This window comes from Patella vulgata, chromosome 4 (genome assembly GCF_932274485.2).
Source record: "Patella vulgata chromosome 4, xgPatVulg1.2, whole genome shotgun sequence".
Classification (NCBI taxonomy): Eukaryota; Metazoa; Mollusca; class Gastropoda; family Patellidae; genus Patella; species Patella vulgata.
Genome location: NC_065882.2, coordinates 70,888,775 through 70,916,389, shown reverse-complemented (window position 1 = coordinate 70,916,389; position 27,615 = coordinate 70,888,775). Strand labels below are relative to the sequence as shown.

Sequence of the window (27,615 nt, the reverse complement as noted above, 5' to 3'; positions counted from 1 at the left end):
ATTTGGAAAAGTATATACCCCATCTACTCAGAATCTTTTGTAAATTGATAAAAGACAATTTGAAATTAACTATGCCAATTTTGGAGGTTGTGTATACAATAATGACATTGCCAGAGGCTGCGGAAATCCTGAAAAAAATGTGAATAGTTTATTTGTTTCACATTTTGCCACCTCGTGATGCTAAATTCATAATCTACACCAAAAGTTGTCTTAGATTACAAAGTTAGAGATTTCTACTAGAAATGTGAGTTTAAAGCGCCTGAAAACCTGAAAAAATTACTGAATTTATGATCCGTTCAGTAACCTAATTTCAAATGCCATATCTCGCGAATGTTCGGCCTAGAGACGTATAATTTTGGATTTGTTAGCTTAAGTCCATTTACTATAACATATATTTTTTATAATTTTTGGGGTGGGGGTCATGTTCCCAACTTTCAGAAATTCGGTCCACTTGACATGGAATGACCTATATATGCTCAGCCAAATTAAAAACTTGACACTCGGGATTTTTGGGACTTGAATTTTAATATTTGTAAGGCAACTATTTTAGTGTTATGTTGTGCACAGACGACCTTGACATCAACAGAAAGCAAGAATACGTCTCGCCGAAAGTCCTTGACATTGATAACGTTCGTGATGTCACAGTACCACCCAAAATGAAATTCACAGACTTTGAGAACAATCGGAATAAAGTGTTTAGTAACGTTTGTGGCCTCCTCTAGCGTCTCGTACTGCCACACAACGTCTTCTCATGGATCTCAGAACATTAGTAAGCACTACCCGAGGAAGACGTCGCCACTGCTCAGCAAGAGCATGTTGAAGGTCCTGCAACGTCAGTGGTGGATTCACTTGCTGACGAACACGTCGACCCAGTTCGTCCCAGACGTGTTCAATAGGATTAAGGTCAGGGCTAAGCGACGGCCAATCCTGGACTTGGCGCCGGCATTTCTTTAAAAAATTCTGGGTAGCAATTGCTGTATGGGGTCGATCATTGTCTTGTTGAAACGTTAGTCCAGGCCCATGTCTCTGCATAAACGGAAGAACAGGTTGCAAAATCTGATCCCGGTACTGGACAGCATTTAAGTTCCCTTGGACAACAACAAGAGGAGAACGTCCATGTGCACAAAAAGAACCCCAAACCATGACGCTGCCGCCACCAAATCGGTCAACTTCTCTGACGCATACTTGAGCGTAACGTTCACCTCGTCTGCGGTACACTCGGACTCTGCCATCGGCAAATCTAAAAGTGAATCGAGATTCGTCACTTAAGACAACCGAATTCCACTGTCTTTGAGTAAATCTTATGTGTCTTGTGGCCCACAGAAGTCGGTTACGGCGATGAAGAGGTGTCAATATTGGTCCATTATAGGGCCTCCGAGCTCGAAGACCAGCAGCCTGCAAGCGATTTCGAACAGTTTGTGCAGTTACCCTTCCACCAAACATCTCTCTACTTGTGGAGGTTGCAGTGACAAATCTGTTTCTAAGATGACGTAATCGTATCGCTTGATCTTCCTGGAGTGACGTCACACGTGGCGCTCCCGCCCTTGGGCGGTCGGCAATAGTTCCAGTTTGAAGCACTCCTTCTAAGATTAATTATTGTCTGGCGTGAACAATTAAAGGCTCTTGCAAAAGTGACCACAGACTGACCAGCACAGAGCCTACCTATAGCACGTAGACGTTCTACATTTGAAAGGCGCGGCATTTTCTAACAAAGATGAAAATAACAATTTTAATTTGTTTTTCCAGTTCAAGTTACGTGTGCATGTTCAGTTTAAGCAAACTTGCATCGATTGACCTCACGAGTTTGTGTTTGCACGTGTTTTTCAGGTTTTTCATCTTTATATGCTCAAAAGTCACTATCGTTAGAAACCCTTTAAAATTTATTTGACTTACCAGAAAATTTTTTTTGAAATTCATCAGTGTCAAGTTTTTAATTTGGCTGAGTATATATGTAATATATATATAAACGAAAATTTCAATTTCATCACTTTCTTGCCCGATCGGGGTTACACCTACAGATAAAACCATAAAAGTTGAGGACAGCTCAATCGATATTGTTCTATATATGTAGTACAGTAGTCAAGTCTTGAGATTCGAGTTGCTTTCCTGTTTCCATAAAGTGTTAGATTTTCACGTCCTTGCTACCACGCAGCTGGTCCGACATTTTTTTTTTAATCTTGAAAATGCCCCTACATATCTTTAGACGAACGATACGAATAAACGTATTATATTGATTGTAAAGGTAGAGACTTTTGGCAAGTGGAATTTTTCAACTAGATAAAAAAACCCACAACGAAATCAAAGTCAGTACCTGTACATCACCTTCTGTTGATCTCATGCGCCATAAGGAGTTCCAGGAAATTCTGTATCTATTATATAACTGACCCTTGGGTTTTTACGTACTATTTGCCGGACACCCTCATAGTTTGTATAATGGACACTAGAGACGCGTCGGGACGGGGAGGGGGCGCTCGAGAAAGCCCATTCTATATTTATATGACTAAAAAAATGAAAATATAAATTTTACTGCAGATAATTAACCACTTGCGCAATTCTATTTGTTTTAGAATTTGTCGTGAACATTAAGTATGAAGTGGAAGGACATGTTTGTATCTATTGACTTTAATCTCCGAAATGTCTTAATGAATCATACTTGAAATGAAAGCTGCAGTAAGGATATTGATATTTTGTAGCAAAATATGAGAACGGTAGTAATGGAGTTAAAGGCCATTCGTCACTAGCTTGCTCATTTCTTGACACAATGTTTTTTTTTATAATTCTAATTAGAAAGTTCTTGTAATGTAAATAGTCATTTTAAACGCACATGTGACGTAGAGGAACACTTAGCACTTCTAAAAGGACTAGAAAGTAATTTTGACGTACCTCTTGTACCAATTACTGCTGGTGATTAAATGCCTTGAAGTTGCCCTCTATTAACTAAAGCTTCCACAACCAAGTATCACCCAAGTCACAAAAACAATTAAAACTGACGAACTTTAACATTTACATAGCACTATCTGAACTTCTTTCATAGATCACATTTGATAGGCATATCACTGACCAGCTCCGTTAATTTCGTTGTTTCGACAGCCGTGAAAAGCATGCCCATTAAATAAATCCCTTCCTCCCCGGAGATGACCGGACGACCCTTACTCAACTTTCTTAACCATCGTGTACTATACTATTCAAAAAAAGTAGGGGATATTTGATTTTGGGGGCATAATACTAAAATATGCAAATGACTACGAAAAAAGTCACTATAGAACCTAACAGAAGAAACATTTCCAGTTACATGTGACGCCCAAACGCACCAATAGCTACCGCATGGAATGCAGGTGATGCTTGGGATCATCATGGGGGTCAAACCCAAGATTTGCACGACTCTGACTTTGAATGTTACAGTCATTGTGGCATTGAATTCCAGGGTGGAAACATCAGTTTAATTGTTTTAGTGACCAGAAAACAAATTTTGATATGCGTCGGCTTACCCAAAATGAAAGGTTACGTGCCCTTGGCATGCTACAGATCGGCACAACACAGGCGGTTGTGGCGCGGACGATGAATGTTTCTCAGTCTGTCATAAGCAGGCTATGGTCCAGATACCGTGATACACAATCTGTACAGGACAGACCACGCTCAGGGCGACAACTCAAGCCCAGGATCGATTTATCCGTACCTTGGCCTTGAGAAATCGTGTCATCACAGCAAATCAGATCAGCGCTCGTCTTCAAACAGACACAGGTGTGAGAGTGAGTGGCCAGACGATTCGGAATCGACTGCATAGGGGTCACCTTCGCGCCCGACGTCCTCGCGTGATCCCTTGTTTGAGAGATCATCACATTCAGGCAAGACGTCGTTGGTGTAGGGATCGTCAACACTGGGATAATCGACGCTGGAGCAATGTGATGTTTTCAGATGAGTCAAGGTTCACTGTTGATTTTTTGGACAGACGTAGGAGGGTGTGGCGTCGTCGAAACGAGCGCTTCCAAGACGTTAACGTCATCAGACATGATCGATTTGGGGGTGGTTCTGTTATGGTGTGGGGAGTCATCACTGTTGCTGGAAGAACGGCTTTACATGTTGTTGCAGGGCGTGTTACAGGCCAGTACTACCGGGACAACATCTTGGCAGTCCATGTTGTGCCGTTCGCACGACGTCATGGCCGCCGTTTCATCTTCCAGGATGACAACGCAAGATGTCACAGGGCCAGGATCGTTACAGGTTACCTCCAACAACAGAACATCACCACATTACCTTGGCCAGCACTGAGTCCCGACCTCTCCCCCATCGAGCATGTCTGGGACATGCTTGGACAGAGGTTACGTCAACGTCAACAACGTCCTGCCAATGTCCAAGAACTTGCTGCTGCGTTGCAACAGGAATGGGACAATCTGGACCAAAATGACCTTAGACGTCTCATTAGGAGTATGCCACGTCGGATCAATGCTTGTTTGGCAAACAGAGGAGGATTTACCCGTTACTGACTTGGTTGTGATGCTGTGGTAACTTTGCTGTTTGACCCCGGGTATCATTTTACCCTTATAATGGTCAGTCTGTGCCTTACTTAGTCTAACGATCATTTGGAATAAATCGATGAATGTGAACTTCATTTCATTTTGTCATTTGTTTCTTCGTCAGTTTCATTAGGTGACTTTAATAACACTTAAAAATCAAATATCCCCTACTTTTTTTGAATAGTATATATTGATTTTCAATGTTTTAAATTTAATCCATTAGTACGATAAAGATATTATGATTCCCGAAACTGAAAAGTTTCGCATAGTCTCCAGACAAAATGTTATAAATCCATAGCCAAAGGGGAGGTGGGCGGGGTGGTTGTTGTTGCCGTCGTACTCGTCTAATTCATCCCAGTGATGCTCAATTGGGTTTAAATCCGGGAATCTGGAAGGTCATGGCATAACGTTGATGTGGTTGTTTGCCAGGAAGGCTGTGGTGATCCGTGCTGTGTGGGGACGGGCATTGTCCAGCTGAAAAAAAAAGCGTTGACATTGATGGCCATGATAGGGATGACATTCGGACGCAAGATATCATCGATATAGTGCTGTGCTGTCAAGTTCCCCCTGATGTGCACCAAGTCTGTCCTGGCGTTCTGAGATGGTGCTGCAAGAGAAATGGTTCTGTGACTTGTCCTGCAACGGTGATTCGGGACGGAAATAGTTTCACGAAAGGATTAAAAGATCATATTCATCCAGCAGAACCGGGTATATTGACTGCTGCTAAAATTAAAGTAATGGTATGTACATAAATATTATATCATTACATGGGTAATATATACTGACTGTTGCTAAAATAAAATAAAAAACGGAAATGTACATAAATATTATATATCATTACAAAACACATTGCTGGCATGTTTGCCCATCTATACGAAAGGTGCCCGGAACAACTACAACCAATCTTACAGTATGTAGAGGAAACGTGGATAACATCGAGTCTCTTCCCTATAGAAGATTGGTGTGTTTTCATGAAACCAGTTCGAACAAACAACGACGTAGAGGGTTGGCACAACCGACTTAATTCACGGGTGAACGCCAGGGGTCCGGTGCCTTTTTATCTATTGATATGCGAATTGTTTACAGAAGCAGAAAAGATACCCCTCGATATTACAATGATGTCCGAGGGATCGCTTAGGAGACACCAGAGAACCCGGTATCGTCATATTGAGGGCCAACTGTTTAAGTTATGGGAAGAATATAACAACAAAGATATCAGTACCAGTCGACTGTTGAAAAAAAATCAGCCATTTGTACGGCCCGCCTGCCAACTAAAGACAGTGAAAAACTAAAATAATTGGAAAACTGAAATGGAAAACTAAAAAAAAAAATATTTCATAAAATAAATGAATACCCGACTGAAGCTATTATTTCATAAAATAAATATTCCCGTTGTTATAAATGCTATGTTTATACAATAAATGATTGTTTTATAAATGAATACCCGGCTGAAGCTATTATTTCATCAAATAAATATTCCCGTTGTTATAAATTGCTAGGGAACACATAAAACCCCCCAAAAAACTCGCAACCTCTGATCTGGCGTTGTTCCTCTTGAGTTTCGTCCAGTCTTGGTATTATAAAATCTGCGCGGAGAGTTTTAACCGAAGTGAAGCCGAATCCAGAACCCCGCATTTTTATAGCGATTGTTGTTCCTTTTGCACGTGGATACCATGCCGTGGCTTAAATCGACTGCAGTTGCGTTTGTGCAATTTTTCACTGTTATCTGTGTACAAAGTTATTGATTTCCGAATGACTCTTGCGATGAAAATACATTTTGTAAGCTCCATAACACAACATATTCAACGTTCGTAACAATAAGTTTCCTCTTATCCATATTTATTAGAAAATTTTAACTTTTGCGTCACTTTTTTTTTTTAAGAGTATATAAACGTAAAGAGTGTTTGTAAAGCGCCATGGAAAACGCATCACTTTATTTCCCAAATAATGTATTACTAGGTGGTTTTGTATGTATAATATTATGCAATACTATGAACTATTGTTCATACAATGCTCCCAAACGCAAAAAATATCGGCCCGTGTGCACAAAAAAAAAAAAAAAAAAAAAAAATTGCACGAAATGCACATGAAAAACCCAATATTCACGTCAGCATTGTGTGTGAGCCCTTTAAAAGCATGTTTTCAACTTAATGTGCAGTACATGAACTGTGAAACATCAATCTGTCGTAATTTGTTGTTGGACGTGTGAAGGAATCGAGCTAGAGATGCCGAGACTTACTGAAAATCAACGGAATGAAGCCATGGGAATGTCCCGGGCTGGCATGTCTACACGTGTTATTGCCAGACACTTCAATTGTCATTAGTCCACTATTGTAAGGTTGGTGGAACGTGTTCTAGTTACTCGATCAACACGTGACCGTCAACGTCCTGGTCCACAACGCGTTACAACCCAGGCTCAAGACCGCTACATCCGGGTCACTCATCTGCGTGACAGATTCCGCCCAGCGACTCGAACAGGTGCAGCAGTCGTCGGAATACAAGGACCAGTAAGTGCCAACACCGTAAGACGTCGTCTAAGAGAAGTAGGACTCCGTGCACGACGACCTTATGTTGGAGCTATCCTCAGGGATCATCACCGTCAGCGGCGTTTGATATGGCAAAGTGTGCTCTTCAGTGAGAGTCGCTTTCATCTTTATCACGCTGATGGCCGTCAACGTGTGTGGAGACGTCTTGGGGAACGTCTTGCAGACTGCTGCGTCTTCGAAACGAATCGATGGGGTGGGGGAAGTGTAATGGTGTGGGGAGGCTTCACATTTCATCACCGGACCGCCCTACGCATTTGCAGGGGTCGCGTTAATGCTGTAGCCTACCGTGATGATGGCCCGTGGAGGATACACGCGCTACTGACATCTGTGTCGTACTTTTGGTTTTGACCCCTCTGACTTTGTACCGTTGATTACAGATTAAACTTCCATAAGTGTACAAATGTGGTGTTATTGGTGTGTTCCCATTTGAATATTGTTCACTATAAGAAGCAAAATAAATAAGATATGTTTACAGGATCATTTTGTTATACGAAAAACTAAGTGATGCGTTTTCCATGGCGCTCAGTGCTCATTGGTGAAAAACGATGGTTTGTTGAAAAATGCATGGACATTACAACCCGTATATTTTCCTTAAGCTTCATTCAATTGGACTGGGGTTTTTTATGAGTTACACAGCTTATTTATCAAACTTTTATTTTGTCCGAGTTGCATGTGTAGGGTATGCATATCTGTAACATACATTGCCCTGTCGGTCGCTTGTTGTATATACTTGGGCACCAATGCGCTATTTACAAAAAAATCCCCAAAAAACCAAAAACGCTCTTGGCCATTTATATTAATTATTTGGGGCATCGATTATGCCCGAAATGAGCCAACTTTTACGTGATAATAAAACGCCGTCCCTTCCTTGTAAATGAATACGGCGAACTTGTACCGAACTTACCATTTTTTCGAGAATAAATCCACGGCAATTGAACTAAACAGTGCACTTAAACCGTTTAACATTTTTATTGCCGACATTCCCGACAAAGATAATTAAATTAAGAAAAAGAAACCCGAGCAGACCCAGCCAGATAGATAGATAGATAGAGCGCATTCTGGTTAATGTCGGGGATTAGCCCATGAAACAGTCTGTTACGGTGAGTTCTTGGCGTGTGATGCACGGAACTGTGGGTAAACGACTAGAAACATCAACGCTAGTTGATTAATCAATGCCTGACGTCATAGGGTCAACAGCCGCTCGTATGACCTGAGGCGACCTCCCACTACAACCGGTCATGTCTTCATGTAGTGTAGGTCATCGCGAATATAAACCAGCGGCTGCCAGGCAGGATACGTCCACGTTTTGCGAGAGATGAATAGAGAACAAGCAAAAAACCAAAACGATTTTTTTGTAAAATCAGGGGCCATAATCCAGAAAATTATGGTCTGAAATGCGCAAATATCAAAAGGGACTGAGATTTTTGGAATATAGAAATAGGTTAAGTTTCATCAAAATCGGATAAAAATTGACCTCGGTCCACAACCTTTGTGTTACATACTTATACACAATTTGCGTACAAAGAGCGGGCAATTTCCTTTCGATTTTCTTGAAATTCGAATTCACTCTTCATTATGGTGGAATGGTGATATCTAAACGGCCATTTTGTTCGACAGTTTTGGTCCGATTTTCACAAAATTCGAACTCAACCAACATTACGGTGTAACGGTGATATATTCGAACGTTTTTGTAAATTAGATAATAATTGTGACCTTTAGAGGGATCACAAGCTAAAAATGCGATTTTTCGACCAATCAGGGACCATAATCCAGGAAGTTACGTTCGGATAATGTTTGATTATCAAAAGGAACCAAGATCTTTATGATAAAAACATATTTAAAGTTTCAACCAATTCGGATAAAAATTGTGGCCTCTAGAGGATCCACAACCTTGATATACCATATTTTTACACTATAATTCATAAAGTTAAATCCGATATGCGCGAATATCGACAAGCAGTGCCGGATTAACCTTGTGGGGGCACGGGACATACCAACTGTGCGGGGTCCCCATTGTTATTTGTTCAAATTGTTCGCACTGACTGCGGATAGTACTAGTATGTACTCCGCCCCCTTGAGTGCCTGGGGTGTTATCCTCAGGATTTTTTTTTTTAAAATTAGGATTAATTTCAGTGCATCTGAGACAATATCCCGTGAAAGAGTTGTTTGTAGCGTCATCACGAAATTCCTTCTTTACTGCTAGCTTCCTTTTTTGTGCCCCGCTGAGGTACTTTCTCGGGCCCCTCGGTTTATGTCTATCATCACTCATTGCAATTAAAATATTCAACCGTGTGTAGCGATATCTGAATAACAGTAAAAAGCAAGTAGGTCAATCAAACATTTTCTTGGATCTTCGAATATTGTGGAATTTAATTATACACCCAGTAAATGTTATCTTCGAATAAGTAGTATTGTTTTGGACATCCAACACATAAGACGTGGAAAGATATATATATAAGTAATATAAAATTTGGAGCAACGTATATCGGAACGTATCGTTTTCACGGAAATTGTTAATAACAGTTGACAAAGTAGACTTGTTTGGCCCGTGGTTTATCAGCACGCAATTGCCCTGAAAAATTAAATTCCATAAATTTTGGTATAAACTTTATTGCGAACATTAAATCAATTCATTATGACAAATCATTTCTGTAAATAACAAACCATGCACCAATGAGAACCCACTGTTGGCCATTTCATTGTGTTGGTATCACATTACTATGATTAAATTGTGGTTTAATTCTTAAACCACATCAGGGCATTTTTAAAACAATAACTAAATCTGGTCATGGTTTACATTTAGTCAAAACGCAACTGCAAATGAATGTAGTAACAGCTAAAATTTCTTCATAAATGAAATAAAATTGAACTGGGCATTACTAAAAGCGAAAGCATATTTGTGACCCATCACATCGAAACAGGTAGTACATGTAAGTCGCATAGGTTGTCAGGCAACGAAACAAAGTCGTTCAGGCAGTCAACAAGTGTTGCATATTTCTTTTGTCACTAATGAGAATATTTACAACACATGAAAATATGATTACCTTCATAAATACCTTATTTGTATCTTCCAAGAATGGATTTGATGAAAATATAACCATGCCCACTGGTTTTGAAAATATCTCCAACTGATATCTCAAACATGGAGCTGGAAATGGTACCAAAATGAAGCTTGGAATATAAGGAATGTGATATGTGCGTAAATCAATATGGCCAAATTGATACATATACTTACTACCTGTTTCGATATGATGGGTCACATTTCTACTTGGCCTCCTGTATTAAAGCTAGTTAGTTTAAGAACTACAGTAGATAAATTGTAACATGCATTTTGGCTGTCCCAAAGTTTCTGGCCTAGCCATGAACGGATCGTCCAAGCTCAAATCAATCGGCTCTAGAATAGTATCTCAGCATATGCTGGACATGTGATATAATTTCCTACCGCTGTCAAACAGCATGACCAGTTGCTCCCCAAATAGAGCAAACTGAATGCAGGGTTGTGATTAAGTATCTTCAGTTGAAAAGTTTATGTCAAAAATTAACAAAGAAAATTCATGACACTGCTGCTTTGTATAGTGCATTTAGTGGTGTGCTGCATTTACATGGAGCAGGGTCAGAACTGTAGAAGAACCTTGATCCTGTTGCCCTTCATACTGACTGCAGCTTAATCAGGGGAGACTGGAAACATTTGGACACCCCTGATACACTGACGACAAAATTCATGCTTATTAAACACAACCAAAAAGAAACAGATAATTACAATTGATGAAAATAAATTATAATAAATAAGCAACATGTCATAAATTCACCGTTCTTTTTTCTTATCATAAATAAAACTATAGTAATGATTGTATATATTCTAAAATTTAACAACATAAATAAATTTTGATACTAACCAATATTAATTATGGTATAAGAGGCGAATCATTTTATCTGCAGTTCAAGATTGTCAATATATTTTAATTCTAATGACAAATCATCATAAACAAAACATTGAAGAATTAATTAATAAAATCATAAAACGGACCAATCACTAATGGTATCAATATCTTCTGTTTACTCTCCTGATCAAATTTTGAAAAGTATATATTTTTCTCAACCATCCTCCCCAAAAAAATTGCCGATTTTTTTTTTTTTTTTTGTAATGCATAATACATAAGATGTCTAGAAGAAAACCAAAGCAGAAGTTCTTATTCATACACGGTCCCCCTTTAAACATCAATCTATTAATAATACCAAAACATATTGAATATTTAAAATTTCAACAATATTTTTTTTTCATCTTCAATTAAGTCTCTGATTGCCATTTGAGTTATTTTTAAGTTTCAACTGCATTAAGTAAATTATTTTAAGGAGTTGAAAATTTGTAACATTTAGATATGGTCAAAACAAGCCCGGTACCGATAAAATCATTAGATTGGCCCCTTTTCTTTTTTTATCCAACTGAGAGGTTTTCTACGGTTGATATTGTATTGTTTTCTGATACATCGTAAGCATGGCCAAGTCAATTTTAACATTAAAACTGAAAAATTGCGAAATAGATGGAAATATTGATTATCATATATGAGACGACTTTGTAAATGTCTACTTTTATTTTGCCATTCCTGCCTAAAATCATGAAAATTTAAAAATTCAATGGCGCTTTGTCAGTTAAAAAATTAAATGTATTTTGGTAAACACAGGGCATATTTAATATCTGTGACACCAAAGTCAAACGTATTATAACACCTGACATTCATCTATTGACTTCTAAATGATGGCGGTCTACGTCTCATAAATGGACAATTTTTATTTGATGTAAATCAATTTTTCCAACATTCAATTGTAAGCAGTGATGGGATATTGCTCGTATATTCCGGACATGTCGACGCTATTTTCCAAACGTTCTAAATTGTCCGACCAGGAATATGCCCAATCGGACATCAAGACATGGTGAATAATCAAAATTCTAAATTAATATAGTGTACTGAGTGTAACTACGCTCAACTGGATTATCAATGATAATAGGCTGGATTGATCAGGTAATTAAGTGATCAACATATTTTATCATGTTACACCGTCTACTCACCTAAATTGATTAACTACTTAATCTGCCTTGATTGGCCGACTTAATCCTTTGTCGGACAATTTGTAAGTAAGATAACTTTGGTTTCTATTGCATTAATTAATTTAATTAAAGGCTCAATGTGTCAATCACCATTATAGGAATGCCTTGCAAACTATAATGTTAAACTCCTAATAGGAATAATCAGTATTTTCATGCAGTATTTATGCTAAATTGAAATTTAATCAATCTATGATGCTTGCAAGCTAAGTATATGTTGCCATTTTTTTTATTGGTAGTGGATTAAATCCAAGCATCTGTGTACTATTTCGCGCTGATTAAGCAATGAGAAATAATTAAACAGACTAGTTGAATTTCTAACTGAGTTGGCACAGGTAGTTTAAAAGATTTAAAATGCAACCGGAAGATTTTTTGTTGTATTACAAGAATACAAGCGGTAGCCATGCAATATACGCCCACATTTTGAAGAGATGGACAGAGAACAAGCTAAACATGATTGTCATCACCATTCCGAGCCCTTGCAGTTGTTTGGAAGGCATAAGAAAAACAATTCCTTGGAATATATCTGATCACAGTAGGACGGTAAGGCAGGGTTGCTATTCCCTGTAAGGTTTGCGCAACCTTTGCCTACCTCAATCAGCTGCTGTATGTTAAACAATAAGCTTATACATCAGAAAATCAAATACTATAATAGGTTGATGTTTGTAGAAAGTTTCGAAAAGATTTCTTGATCGGATAATAAATATGCTCCTTAAATGAAATTGGGACGAAAGGACAGTCCAAGAAATTTCTAATTGGCAAAAGGCACAACGAACTATTACTATAATAGGTTGAAGTTTGTACAAAGTTTTATGAAGATATCTTGAATGGTTTATGAAATATGCTCTGGAAACGAAACTGTACACCAAAACTGGAAACAAAATTTGTTTCCATGGAACAAGTCAAATTTGTTTCCATGGAATCGAGTCAAATTTGTTTCCATGGAATCACAGAAATGATTAAATCCCAGAAATTCCAAATTGGCAAAAGGCACATCTACTATAATAGGTTGATGTTTATACAAAGTTTTATGAAGATATTTGAACGGTTTATAAAATATGCTCCAGAAACAAAATTTTACACCAATAACCAAGTCAAATTTGTTTCCATGGAAACTCAAAAAGTATAAATCCCAGAAATCCCTAAAGTGCTGAAGGCACAACTACTGTAACAGGTTAATGTGTGTACAAAGTTTCAAAAAATGTCTTGAATGGTTTGAGATGCTCCAAAAACGAAATTTGGAAGGACGGAGCCCCTTTCAATATCCCTTTGTTCGAAAAATCAATTTTTATCCTGTGCCGAACGATCATGGGCCATGATCCAGGAAGTTAAAAACAAATGCGCGAATATTGAAAGTAACCAAGATCTAAGGGATATAAACATATCTTATGTTTCAAATACAGATTAAAATTGTGATCTCTAGAGGGTCCACAACCTTGATATTATATACTTTTACACTATTTGCGTACAGATAGCAGCGCGCAATTAGGTCCGATTTTCACAAATTCAAACTCCAGGGTGCATATGGTGTAACGGTGATATACTCAACAATATTTTATATCGGATAAAAATGTTATTTTTCGTACATATCGGGGGCCCTAATCCCCAAAGTTATGATCTGATACATGCCAATATCGAAATGAACCGAGATCTTTGGGAGATAGACCTATAGTTCCAAGTTTTGTCAAAATCGTATAAAAAAAAAAAATTTGACCTGTAGAGTGTCTACAAACAAAATATGAACGGACTGTCCATACGGACAGGGACGACAATATAATTCCACATGAAAATGTGGACGTATAAAAAAAAAAAATAGGACTTTATATCCATTATGACATTTTAAGGACTATTTTTAGGGGGTGGCTTTAATTTCGCTAATCGACTCTCCAGACTTTCACCTTTCCCAAGCATTTCTTGGTGTTCTATAATCTGTCCAATTCTTGATGTTTTTCTCGGCTTATAATAGGCTTCCCATGCTTTCTTTTGGGGGTATTTCCTTAGTTTCATTAAGCTGAATACTATGGCCTGAAATTCAAGACAATATAATATATGATAAAACTGGAGACTTCTAACACCTAATACCATAATTACAAGGGCAAATAATAAAAGCTTTGACAATTTAAAGATAAAATTGTGATGTAATTGAAGTAATAGGACAGTAATTATTGTCTGTAGAGTAATATATTTAAACTACCAAGAAAATTTATGCTTTCATTGTCTAAATTCATTAGTTGACATGCAACGGTGATTTGGATTTTAGATAAGTAAAACATCCATCATTTGTCTTCAAATAGGGCAAAAAAACTACATCACATACCAGACACTTATATAATCGCTTCAATAAAATAAAGTTACCAGTTGGTACTATATCTGGCAGATAATCGATTTCACAGGGAAATACCTCCTTTTCGGCCACCAACAAATTGTTACTTGTTCTTTAGGATCGTACTTTCTATTAAGACCATATATAGAGAGAGAAATGGGGTTTAACGTCCACTCAACACAAACTAGGTCATTTCGGGACTAACATATGGTTTAATTTTATTTCAATAATTCACTTGCGTGCAGGGGTCTTTAGCAGTGGGAGAAAACCCACGAGGTTGGACAGGCGACAGACTATAAATATGTGTCAACCCTATGTTAGAAGCCGATATCCATAGCAATAAGTTATAAAAGCAATTTTGAAATATTTACCTCCGGATACCAGACATCACTGATATAACGAAGACTAAAATAAGATTGTCCAGTCACTACTTTGTACCATTCAGTAAGCGTATCCAATACCACACTTATCTACAGTAATACGAAGAGCACAATTCAAAATACATTTTTTTTTTAAATTGCTAGACTGAAATACATTATTTGCATTGCTAGACTGAAATACATTATTTGCATTATCAAATGTGGCATCGAATTTGGAGATGTGTGAAACATGCTGTTTCCATTTTAGATATATAGATGATTGAATTCATACATCTTTAGGTCTTGCTGGCACAGAGTGCGAAGTATTTTAAGGCTAACGTTGAATGAAGATAATAGATTAGAGTTAATAATTTAAAATAGAACTGTAACACAATATTATAGAGGTTTTCTATAAAGTTGAACATTTGTCATAATTTTACTACTGAGTCATTATACTACTTATCGAGACATTATACTACTTATCGAGAAATAATGGTATATATGATGCGAACGAATCTTATACAAGGGTGGGACAGTCACTCGTAATCAATTCCATATCTCGGCCATTATGAGAAGAGGGTAGGGCCCTGTTAAAGACCTACCTGATTATCATCTTCTAAATATTCATAATGTATCTCTTTCTGACTAGATGAAGTATGATACTCTGAATGTCGTACACTTGGAATCTTGCCCTCATAAATTCCTCGCAGACGTTCCTAGAAAAACAAACCAAGAGTGAGGCTGATGTCCCCCGCCGAAATTCATAAATAAGTAGATAATTGCACATTAATTTATCCTTTTTAAAAGTATTGAGCAATCAAACTGATTATCTATACTTAGTCATTTTAAAAGTATTGAGCAATCAAACTGATTATCTATACTTAGTCTAAGTATAAAATGCTCCCAATCAAAGTACCTGGTAGTGAAACTATACACTAAGTTTTATCACTCTCCATCAGTTAGAATCAAACTTACTTATCCCAAAGCATCGACCAATGAAATTATTTAGCTCTACTTAGCTTTAGAGGGAAATGTTAAGCATTAAACTAGGTCTCAAGACATTCATCTAATGAACATATACGGCAAGTTTAATCATTCTACCTCAATTAAAAGCAGAGTTGTTATGTTCCAAAGTCTTGACCAATGAATTTGCTTATCGCCACTTAGTCTAAGCAGAAAATGCACATTATTGAACTTAGTCAAGGTATTGATGTAATGAAACTATACACCAAGTTTCATCATTCTAACTTAATTAGAATTAAAGTTACTGTGTCCCAAAGAATCAACCAATCAAATTGCTTATCTCTGCTTACCCTAAGCAGAAAATGATGATCTTCGAACTCCATCAAGGCATTAACCTAATAAACATCTACACCAAGTTTGAACATTCTAGCTCAATTAGAAGGAAAGTCTTAGTTATTGTGTCTGAAAAAGTCGGACGGACAGACCCATTTTAATAGTCCCCTGCATTCTTTGAAAGGCATGGGTTAAAACAACACTGCAGTATTGCAGGTTTTTCCTTAGACCTTAAATGTTATTTATTAACATGACCGACCATAATCAACTATCTAGACCATTGGATGCTCTATATTTTCTATGGATTTAAAAAGGATTTGGCACTTAATGAATTAATTAAAAAAAAAAATGACACTCCGCTATTCTCTAAACAGCTCAAACTTAGCTCAGAATGAAGTAATTTGACTGAAATTTTCAACATATTCCCATTTTTATCTATTATAGCAAGAACTGTCAGCTTTTTATCTAAATCTTACATAATGCATCTTTAAGCAAAATGTTGCTAATTAAATTATTGAAAATGACAGAAAGTACAGATGTCAATATTGCTAATCAAAATGGTAATATACATGTACTTGTATCCTAGACCTGATGAGATGAATACCAATATACTTGTATCCTAGACCTGATGAGATGAATACCATGATCTATGCTCGCTAATAATAAATAAAACTAATTTGTTTTTGATTTTTCAGGTTTATAGGACAGTGTCTCATATGCAGATGTACAAACAAGCGGTCTTCATAAAATGCTTGGAGCTTCCATGATCTGCAGAATGAATGTTTTCAGCTTGGCATGGGACAACTGACACAAGGATATTCCTCTTATTTGTCAGTTCAAGGCCTTAATGAGAAGAATAACCAGTCACGTGGAGGGTTATTTTTTTGTTAAAATATTGGCTTATGTATAATAAATACATTACATCTGCTGTTCTATCTATAGAATATAAATACATTACAATAAATACATTACATCTGCTGTTCTATCTATAGAATATAAATACATTACATCTGTCCATCAAATATATAGGTACAACAAAAATTGGGTTCAACCAATTCATAAAATCTTACTTACTTGGAGCAGAGTAGTAGGACATTAAATCTCATTTCATTTCATAAAATAACTCGCTCCTGTTAGACAGTGGGCCGAATGAGAGGTACCCTGGACTACATATAGATGCCAGGGTGTATCATTCTTCAATGTGGGAGATTATCTCCATCCCCTACCCCCATTCTGAGTTAAAATCTGTTAATCTACCAAATGTTTATTAAAACAAAATGTATTATTGATCCAAGGAATGAGACCATTTTTCTGATGTTTACCTAAATAAACATTAGTAAAAAAACTCACATAAATACAACTTACCTTCACTTTATCAGTTTGGATAAATTTTATTAAAGTTTCATTCCTTTCCTTTAACTTCTCCAGTCTGAAGAGAAGATAGGAATTTGATGGATGTCATTGTAATATATAATGGCTTTGAAATGTACAAAAGAATTATGGAAGGCATTGAATATTAAGTCAAACTGTCATGTGTATCATTTATCCATCCCGGCGGTCGGGTGTTCGATCCCTGCATTGGCCGAGAAAGTTCATCCAGATTTTCTGGCGTGGTTTCCCCCATGTCAGTGATGCAGGACAGAGGGCTTGGCAAGGAAATCTGTCTAGTTGTTCGGGTGGCACAAAAAAACGAGGCCCTGTGTACACATTGGCGTGCATGTAAAAAATCCCATGACAGCTGGAATTCGATATAAGATTAGGCCGTAGTGCTGCTGTCCGGGCAAATTTCCCTTATAGCACACTGTATGGTGTATGCCCGTCTTCATTAGCCCAGTTGGAGCAGAACAGTAGGACGTTAAACTCCATTTCATTTCATCCACCATACAAACAGGACTGCCACCTAGCAAGGTATATATTGCATTTTTAAATTATGATATTCAATTATTGGAATAACTTACTGTTTACTGTACGTTTCTTTCATCTTGGGTGTAACTTTTGCATCTAAAGACAACCTTCTGTTGAAAAAAAAAAAACTCATTTTTTCAAAAAATTAAATTGTCAGACATTACTGTGATTGCTTTGCAACTGCTGTAAACCCTTTATGGCTGTAAGAATGACTCTTTAAATTTTAACCCCCCCACATTACACTATTTAAAACAAAAGTCCTTAGAGAAAGTAGCCAGCTGGTTAATAAATAGATATCTTCTGGTGTAGTGGAAGTAATATAGCTACCTATATTTAGTTTGACTGGATTTGTTTCCTGTTTTAAAGCTATCAACCTGTGTATCTTCTGTAAAGGACGGTAAACTGGAATCTACAAGTATACAAAATGTGACACATGGATGAAGGTTTGAAAGACTACACCATTATACAGCTAAGAAATATGGGTATTAACTAATAACCTGGTTATTTGCTTGAATGGCAGTGTATTAGTAAGTACAGGAGGACCACAAAATATACACCAGCATTTCAAACAACAAACCTATTAACTCCCAAATCCCATCAAGTGAATATATCTGGGGGGCCAGTTGTATGTATAAAAAGCAGCGTAAAATTAAATAATTAATGAAAATAGGGATTAAAACCTAGAGAATCTAGCACTGAATACAAGGAAGCAATCAAAAATGTGACACGTCTTAGTGGGGGTCGTCGGCTATAATGTTACTTAAATTAAAAAATTTGAATAATGATAAATAGGTAATATTCAACTATGCGATCCATAGAATAAATTTGAATAATAATAAATAGGCAATATTCATCCTATGCGATCCAAAGAATAAATTTGAATAATGATAAATAGGTAATATTCACCCTATGAGATCCAAAAAATATATCTAATGGGAATTGTTAGCCCACAGTATTTGGATCTATATTTGCCTTTTATTCTCTTATTTATTCTCTTATTTTTGTCTCCTAAAATTTTACTTTTATTCTTACCAAAACTGTCGGAGAAATCAAACGACTTCTTTTCAGTTGGTGTTGGTGTGGACATCAAAGCTCTCTGGGTCAGTTCAGATTTTATTTCATCAAAAGCAACGTCAAATACTTGCTGTAACTTCTTATCATTCTGATTCTTTCCAGATTTCTAAAATAGTAAAAACCGTTAACTTTCTTTCAAGCAAACAAAATATCTGACGAATGATAGATGACCAGGCAGCTAAACATCCACCTGACAATTTTTAGTGAATTCAGAAAAACAAAAATCAAATGTGCCTAATGTTTGTCCAGGATATTATATTCCTTTAAAATACAGATGTGATGTTGGCTACCATTATTTCTAATAATGGTATGGTACGGGCAATGTGTCAAGCATACATTATTTATACTAGTTGCAATATTGGACCCGTGTGATGTATTTCATTGAAATGCACCAATCTGTTTCACAGAATTACGAGTCTAGAGTAATATCTGTCAAAGATGACTGCCTTAACACGTGCCGTCACAGCACGCGGCTTCAATCATTGGCTGAATGGCGCGTGCATTGTTTACATAAGACATTACTGCTTCGGGCGGAATGCTGCCTTTTAGTCATTTTAATACCCATTTACACTAAATAGGAAATAATTTTTATCTACAAATACGTCAAACGCCTTTATTTTTTCCAATACATAAAAAAATTGTTTTAGAATTTCATTTGTCGCAGGAAAAAGTAAATATTTCTGGCTCATTAAATCGCATTGATGTCATCCTTATCAGTGATTGTAGCGGCCTAGCGAACACTTCACTGCTGATCAGTGTGGAAATGCACGTGCTGGATAGTGTCTGTATTTTAAGTTGTTTAATGGTCTCGTGCAAGACATTGCGTAATATATAGATATTACTTAATGCCTCGCACTTGACCATTAAACTACACATATAACTTAGATCATGCACTGCCTACATGATGTAAATGTTTATAATTTCAAAACTGACACATTGATCATAAAATAATTCCATGCTACACAGACCTAACAGATGGTGGACAGAATTTATCATGTAATTTTTGTTTAATGTCTTGTCAACTCTTCTTTGAATTCCAAGCGTGATTGTTCACCCAAGTTTTTTTTTATCTTTTTCAAGTTATCATGCACTACCCCAATGAAATAAGAAAAATCTCAAACTTGATTCTCGACCCACACCAGAATTGGAACGTGTGACATTCTAACCTAATAGTTTAGTTCCCTGATCACTCAACTGCCATTAGCCTACTATAATATAATATAATATACTTACTATAAAATCATCTGTTCTTGTAGTACTGAATGGTAGTACATTTCCTTTCTGATACATTAAGGGGAATCTACAAAAAAACAGACATTTCTTTTTTCACATATACCTGTATTTTATGTCATAGTTCAATGTAAGTAGCCTACTGTAATACCATACCGGATAACACAATAACTTATCAAGAGAGATTAGCTTTAATACAGACTTGATGATTGTGAGACTGACATTAACTGCGAAGAGAGAATGACTTCAACACCATCTCAGACAGCTATCTTTTTTTTCAATAATTTCCTAGTGAGTAGGGGTTTTAGCTGTAGGAGGATACTGCAGAACACCCCACTGACCTTTATGATCTAGAGTAGGCATGTTGGACGACTCAACCATCAAGAGTCCAACAACTAATAAATAATGGCAGACCGTCAACATTTGGGTTTCTATGAACAAGTCACTAACTCAATATAAAGAACCACACAAAGTGTAGAAATATGTTCACACAGCAGCTATTTCTTGAAAAAATGATAGCCAGAGCCTTCAGAATCCAAAACTAACACTTGGATGGTGACCAAATTTGATAAAGATGCTTTCAAAAATTCTGATCTCTATCCTGTTAAAAATTGTGGCCTCTACTGTGTTCACAGGGTTTTCAGCTAAGGGGGCACAACTCTTAAATGAAAGGTATGGAATATCGATAGGGTTCGTCCTCTCATGACCACAATGATTCACAACAATAGTTAAAACAAAAGCCTCTATCACATTCACAGGGTTTTTCGTAAAGGAGGCGGCATAACACTGGTTGCAGAATGTTGATTATCAATAGGGTTTGCAATCCCATGTAGTCATGAGCCTAATGCTTTCTGCCAATTTTATCGGCTATTGATTTTATCACATTTTTGGAAAAGAGGGGCATAACTCTGGAATGAAAGGTCACAGACTGCTGAATACCAATTGGGTTCATTATCTTGAAGAAAAAAAAAAAATCTTAACAGAACACAGTTTTTATGGGATACAATCACTAGTTTTATTCTAAAAGCATGATGTTTCGACAAGTATCCTCTTATCGTTATCAAGCACAATGACATTTAGTAAACTTGAGGTCAGTATATACAAAATCTATAGCCTATAAATCAACTTAAGCCATTTGTTGATGGACTGACATGTGAGAAATAAAAAAGAATAGGAGTCATCTTTAAAATCATATTACAATGTGGATGAATAAAAGTATGATACTTACTTTTGGTTCCTGTCGTGACCATAAAACATCACAAATAACCGGACTTTGTTTTTCACTTTCTTTACATCAAGAATCTGAAATATAAAGTTTTTTGTATTATTTCAATTAGGGCTTTAAGATAATTCCTGAGAACTATCTCCTTTCACAAACCTTAAAACTCATTGTTCATGGAAAGATAACTCTGAAGAACAGGTTCAAAACAAACTAAGTGATAATTCCCTGATTTACTATTGAAATATTCTTTGTTTTAATGGGTTACACCTTATTTTATATGCCCCAACAGCCAATCTTATCCATTAAGATTATAAAGCAACTCTACAGCATGCATTCAAAATGTACTTAAAGGAGTTAAATCCCTATTCTTTGGCACCTAGAAATTGACACAAATGGGTCGCAACGCATAAAATATGAACGTATATAAACTGATTTAAATTCAATAGTTTTTTTTTTTACTGTAATTTTTAATCAGTTATGTTCGGGCGAAATACATGATTGAAGAGTGCAATTTAAATGACAGTCTTTGACATTTGTTTTTTCCAGTCTACACCGGTAGCATTCTCCTGTGGGATGTGTTTAGCCTCGTTGCATTACAAATAACGCTCGAAAGCATTCCAGCGCGTGTTTTTATTTTGTCTTAAATATTGGGTATCAGAAGCCCCTTTTTCACAGTAAGACAACAACTTCAATGTTGATTTAAATTGACCAATAAGTCGTGTGGATAATATTGAATCAGAGAATTGCCTCCTTTAAGTAATTGGAACTTGACAGGGGTTCTTGCTTACGTAACCGTGGCAATGTTGTAACATTGGCATACCTTTGTTGCAAATTTTACCAGTCAATATGTTAATGTAAGGATAACCCCACAAATACATGTTAAGATAGGTTGCCAGGCAAAGGAACATACGACCACAAGTATCCAAACAAGTATTCCAATGAACAATCTCATTAAAACACAGATCCTATTTCGTTTCGTTTTTATAGTTCAAAATTTCGTTTTACTTGTCTTTACTACAAAAGGATCTGGAAGAGTTGTTATATATCCAGCGTTTTGGTTGAATTGAGGGATAACCAATGAAACAGTCTGTTAAGGCGACTTCTTGGCGTGGTTAAGCCACTAGAAACGTCAACGATGATTGATTAATCAATGTCTGATGTCATAGGGTCAAAAGCCCTTTGTACGAGCCCTGACACGACCTTTGAGTACAACTTGTCAAATCTTCATGTAGTGTAGGCCATCGAAAGTATAAAAAAAAATTGAAACATAGATCTGTATTTTAATCAGATTGTCCAATGAACAACCCCACTAAATCAAAATTTCCTAACTCAGAATATAAACCGGTGAAAAATCCTGAATATCAATAGGGTTTCTCCTTAGGTTCACATAAATAAATTTGAATGTAATGCGGTTATAAATTTTGATTGGCCCTTCCTTATAATCCAGATTACTGTTAATTTGAAATATATAAATATATGACCTATAAGTATAGAGTGGTCACATCAAGCTATGGATAGATATTTCTTACAGAAGCATTAGGTAAGATTAGATAAAGAGCTGACAGTTCTCACTATAATAATGACAAGCCAACAATTAAAGCAGAGTTGTTATTGTTCCAAAGTCTTGACCAATAAAATTTCTTATCACTACTTAGCCTAAGCAGAAAATTTGCATGATCGAAGTCATTGAACTTATTCAAGGTATTGATATAATGAATCTATATTCATAGTTTTATCGCTCTGTCAAGGCATTAACCTAATAGACACCTACACCAAGTTTGAACATTCTAGCTAAATTAGGAGATTTATTGTGTCCCAAGAAGTATGGCAGATTGTGTCCCAAGAAGTATGGCAGATTGAAGGACAGACCCATTTTAATAGTCCCCATTCTTTGAAAGGTGGGGGACAAAAAGAGAATATGCAGACAATTTCAGTCAAATCACCTACATATTGGCGATATATAAACTAGTCTGGATTGTCATTACTACTGTAGTTACGATAATAAACAAAGTCTTGATCATCCATTTTTACCCGTTTAATGTATGTTTAAATCTTTACCTTAGATGGCCAGAATGGATATCGTCTTAACTTCACCCACACAAAATCATCCACCTTTGGAGAGTAAAGGATTCCTGTGAGATAAAAAGTTGACAGTTGTATCAGTAATTAATGTAAATGTGAAATATTTAATTGCCGTGCTATCGATTAATGTTAACCATCATCAGGGTTAATAGTCTACTCGCATTCCGATTTCCAACTGCCACAGGTCTTTTTACGGGCACACCAACTTCTACACAGGACCTAATCTTTGTTTCGGGCTATCAAAATGGCTAGATGCAGTTCCTTGCTAGATCCTGCACCAATTACAAAGTGAAACCATGCCGAGAAGTCTTCAAGAACCTGAGGCCTCCTTGGTAGCGAACTAGATGCAATTCCATGCCAGATTCTCCATCCTGCAACACTGACAAAAGGAAACAATGCCGAAAAAAATCTTCAAGAACCAGAGGCCTCCTTGGTACCAAGCTACTGCATTACACACCAAGCTACTGCAGCCCCCTAAATGTATGGGAATACCCCAGATTAATATTTTAGAATGTATATATATATATATTTCAAGTATCAAGATTATGAATGTTTGCCTTTTTTAAATTATGGCTGTACTGAAAAAGTTCATTATTATAGTCAGGATTTAAACATGGCACACACTTTTATTTTTAATAGTCTTATGCCTTGAGCTGAAAGAAACTAATGTTGCAGTATTCTGCAAGGGGGTATGGGTGAATGCAATTGCATTGAAAAGACGTTTCACACTGCTGGCCAATTTAATATTAACAAGCTTCTTCATCTCGAGAATATAGACATCACATATAAGCTATAGCCTTTGATCAAGGACCATAACTCTGAAAGTAATTATTGGAAATCGGATTACATTATTTATCTTACCGTTGGTTTGAGGTAAAAATTCTGGGAGATCGTCATCAGAACTGTATTTCTCACACGAATCTTCTTCCAAGTTGGGATCAAATTCTGATAAACTGGAATTTAATGTAAACAGTAGAATGATCAATGTAAATATAAGCATTACAATCTGGTCAATTTTGAGAGACTTCCATTATCAATAAAAACAAAACTAGTGTAATAAACATACAGCATAATTTCAAAGCTCAATAATAAAACATTCTATTCTATGACATTCTAATCAAGAAGTTAAACCAATGATATTTACAACCCAATATTTACAATGTATGAGACTCCTATTGAATCAAAAAACCATGTATATCTCAGCGATATATTGGCATATCCATCCCAAAACTTCCATACAATTTATAAGAATCTTTATCTCAATATCCCTGCATATTGCCTTATTATTACAGAAAATTGAAAATTATTTTTCTGATTAGCATAGATCATCAAAATTTTGATCTGAAGCACAATGCGTTTTGCATCAATTTTACCACACACATCCTAGTTCCAGAGGTGAATTGTTTGCAGAGACGGAGGATGGCAGAATTGTCATCTGTTTAGGTGATGCCCCCAACTAGAAGATATAAGCAGAAGATTCATTTACTAATGCACTGCTGCCCCAACTCCTCCTTACCATCCCAATATTCAAAACGGCTCCCCAGCACTTCTTATTAAAATTAAAAAAAAGATTCTACCTTACGTTACTGTGGGACATAAAATTTGAGTCATCTGAATCATCTTCACTGAATTCTGTCCCAACTTTTTGTGACAACTGATCATCATCAAATACATTTTCTCCCTTTATACTTTGTTTGGGACTTGCATCCAATAATTCTGAGAAACTGTTTTTAGATCTTTTTCTTAGAACAACATCATCGCTAGACATGGATCTTTTCTTACTCTTTCTAGAGGTTCTTGCGTCGGGTACATCGATCTTACCACTACATGTGATTAGTTCATGTGGGTTCTCAACTTTTATTGAATTCGCGGTGACTGCGGACACACAACTGTTAAGATTTGAAGGGTCTAACTTGACAGAAGATTGATCAGAATCACATGAGCCGGATTTTAATTTTTTTCTGTGTACTAACTTGGGGAGGTCAAGTACCTCATCAGAGATCCTTTTTGCTTTCATCGAGTTCAGTTCATGAATTTCGGTATCATTCTCAAGAATATCGGGGTTTTTTTTATTTCTCCGTGATTTGATTTCTTTGGAATGAACACAATTTTTTTTCTTCACTGAAGTTTTTGTTTGTTTTTTAGTTGATCTTTTCATTTTCGAAGTATTATCAACACAATCTGAACAACCATTTCTGACACATCTGTTAGAAGATTTATATTTAGCACCACAGTTCATGCATTCTGAATTAAATTCTCCTTGATAGGTTGTGTCCACTGTTTTACTTCCATTGACAGAGTTTTTTCGTTTATTTTTCTTTCTTGAATTGTTTTTATTAGAGTTACTAGAATTATTTTTATGCTTTTTCGTTGACTGTTTAATGTTTTTGTTTCTTGGTGTTATAGGTATTGGCAATTCTTTTTGAACATGTTTTAAATCTGATAATAATTTTGGACTTACATTTCGTTCACATTTTAAACTATTCGATTCACTATCGATGATTTTAGTTTCATTGCCATTTGTTCTTTTTTTCTTAGTCTGTAAGGAATAAGATAACTGTGGTGGGTTGGCACATTGTCTCATTGGAAGTTTATAAGATTGCTCAGTAACCTTTATATCTTTTTCAACAATTGTCTGATCTGTCTTTAAATCACATCTTGTTGCTAGTTCATTATTAGAAAACTTGGAACTTAATAACTCTGAGTGCATAGCAGGTTCTGGTTTCACTCTACATAGAGTAATAGAATCTTCTAAAGCAAACAGACTATCTGCTGATCTTCTTCTATTTATTGCATTTTTGCCTGTCTTTTTCTTGGTCACTGCAGCACCTGTTGAGAAGGTTTTGTTTGTGTTTTCGATGGTGATAGTTTGTGATAGACAGGTTTGTTGAATTTCCATCTTCAAAGATTTTATATAAAAGTACTGCAAAGGCCTACATACATCTGGGCCCTTTTAATCTGTTACAAGTTCACTTAAAGTTATGACCTCATCTGTCACAAATCATGTGTGAATATTCAGTAATCTGCAATACAAACAAAGATGAGACAACACCCATTATACACCCACCTGTAGGACAGTTGTAAAATCTGTACATGTATTTCCTATTTTAATTTCACATAACCTCACTTTTGTTATCTATTGCAGTGTTGTTTATCCAAACAGAACAACAGAATAATACTAACAAGCTTAAGTGATGTGCCTATATTCATTTGAATGCTTTGTCAATATCAGTATTCCACCACCTTGAGGCTTATATGGCCGAGTTCGTAAATTTGTGCGTTACCCTATATTAAATTAGATTTCAATGAAGTCCGCCAAGACAGGGACATATTATTTAACAGCGTGTTGTGTCGCTCATACTGACTTTAGCAAGGTAAGCAAGGTCTTATTTTCTCACAGGATGTTCCTTTACATTGTACAGGCATTCACATGGATTGACACCCCACCATTTAGCAGTAAAAAGTTGCCCAGTAAAATTGAGTGGGAAGCGATTTCAGTTTCGCCAAGGATTCAATAGGACTCAGGAGGGTTTCTGAACGTACAGGGCGAGTGTAATGAGACCTACGTTCTGAGCTGAACTAGGGAAACCCTGCTGAAAAACCAGCAGGGACATGGATAAACTTTATTAATGTTATGCAAACTTTAGCATAGGTCAATTATTTCTGGATTATATGTAGTGGTCACCTCTGCTATGTGTGTCTGTGCTGTGGACTGAATTTGAAATTAATTTGCAATATTTCATTTGCAAATTACGGTCTTACTGACTCGGTACGTCGGTAGGTTACATGGTTACATAAAATTTAATGGAACAATTTGAAAGATTTGCATAGCTCTACTAAAAATAATCTCTATAAAACTTTAAACTCAGATACACATACATACATGTGAATTGTAATCATGAAGTAAATTACAGAACAATATGTTGAATAAAAATTAAAACCTGCAACTGGAATAGTTTT

At 36.3% G+C, this 27,615-nt stretch overlaps 1 protein-coding gene and 1 long non-coding RNA gene across 2 annotated transcripts in view; one reads left to right on the top strand and one right to left on the bottom strand.

Moving 5' to 3' along the window:
* LOC126818326 (uncharacterized) overlaps window positions 1-17,120 on the top strand; it is a 22,176-nt gene extending 5,056 nt beyond the window's left edge. Inside the window, exon 2 of the long non-coding RNA XR_007679201.2 lies at window positions 16,838-17,120. This is a non-coding gene — a long non-coding RNA (uncharacterized LOC126818326). The remainder of the gene's footprint in view (window positions 1-16,837) is intronic.
* Window positions 9,653-27,615, bottom strand: LOC126818312 (uncharacterized). Its single transcript, XM_050545648.2, has 13 exons — window positions 27,539-27,615; window positions 25,233-26,678; window positions 24,517-24,608; window positions 23,632-23,705; window positions 21,580-21,653; window positions 20,355-20,421; window positions 19,080-19,227; window positions 18,375-18,456; window positions 18,101-18,157; window positions 17,508-17,571; window positions 15,449-15,562; window positions 14,859-14,957; window positions 9,653-14,189 (listed from the first exon to the last, which is right to left on the bottom strand). The coding sequence occupies exons 2-13, from the start codon at window positions 26,552-26,554 to the stop codon at window positions 14,004-14,006; spliced, it is 2,379 nt and encodes a 792-aa protein (XP_050401605.2). The 5' UTR covers window positions 26,555-26,678; window positions 27,539-27,615; the 3' UTR covers window positions 9,653-14,003.

What these genes read in the sequence shown, in the direction of transcription:
- LOC126818312 (XM_050545648.2), bottom strand. Translation starts at nt 26,554, where the DNA reads ATGGAAATTCAACAAACCTGTCTATCACAAACTATCACCATCGAAAAC. An exon ending in ATTTTTACCTCAAACCAACG is followed by an intron (nt 23,706 to 24,516) that starts GTAAGATAAATA and finishes TTTATCTCACAG; the next exon opens with GAATCCTTTACTCTCCAAAG. An exon ending in AAAGAAACGTACAGTAAACA is followed by an intron (nt 17,572 to 18,100) that starts GTAAGTTATTCC and finishes TCTTCTCTTCAG; the next exon opens with ACTGGAGAAGTTAAAGGAAA.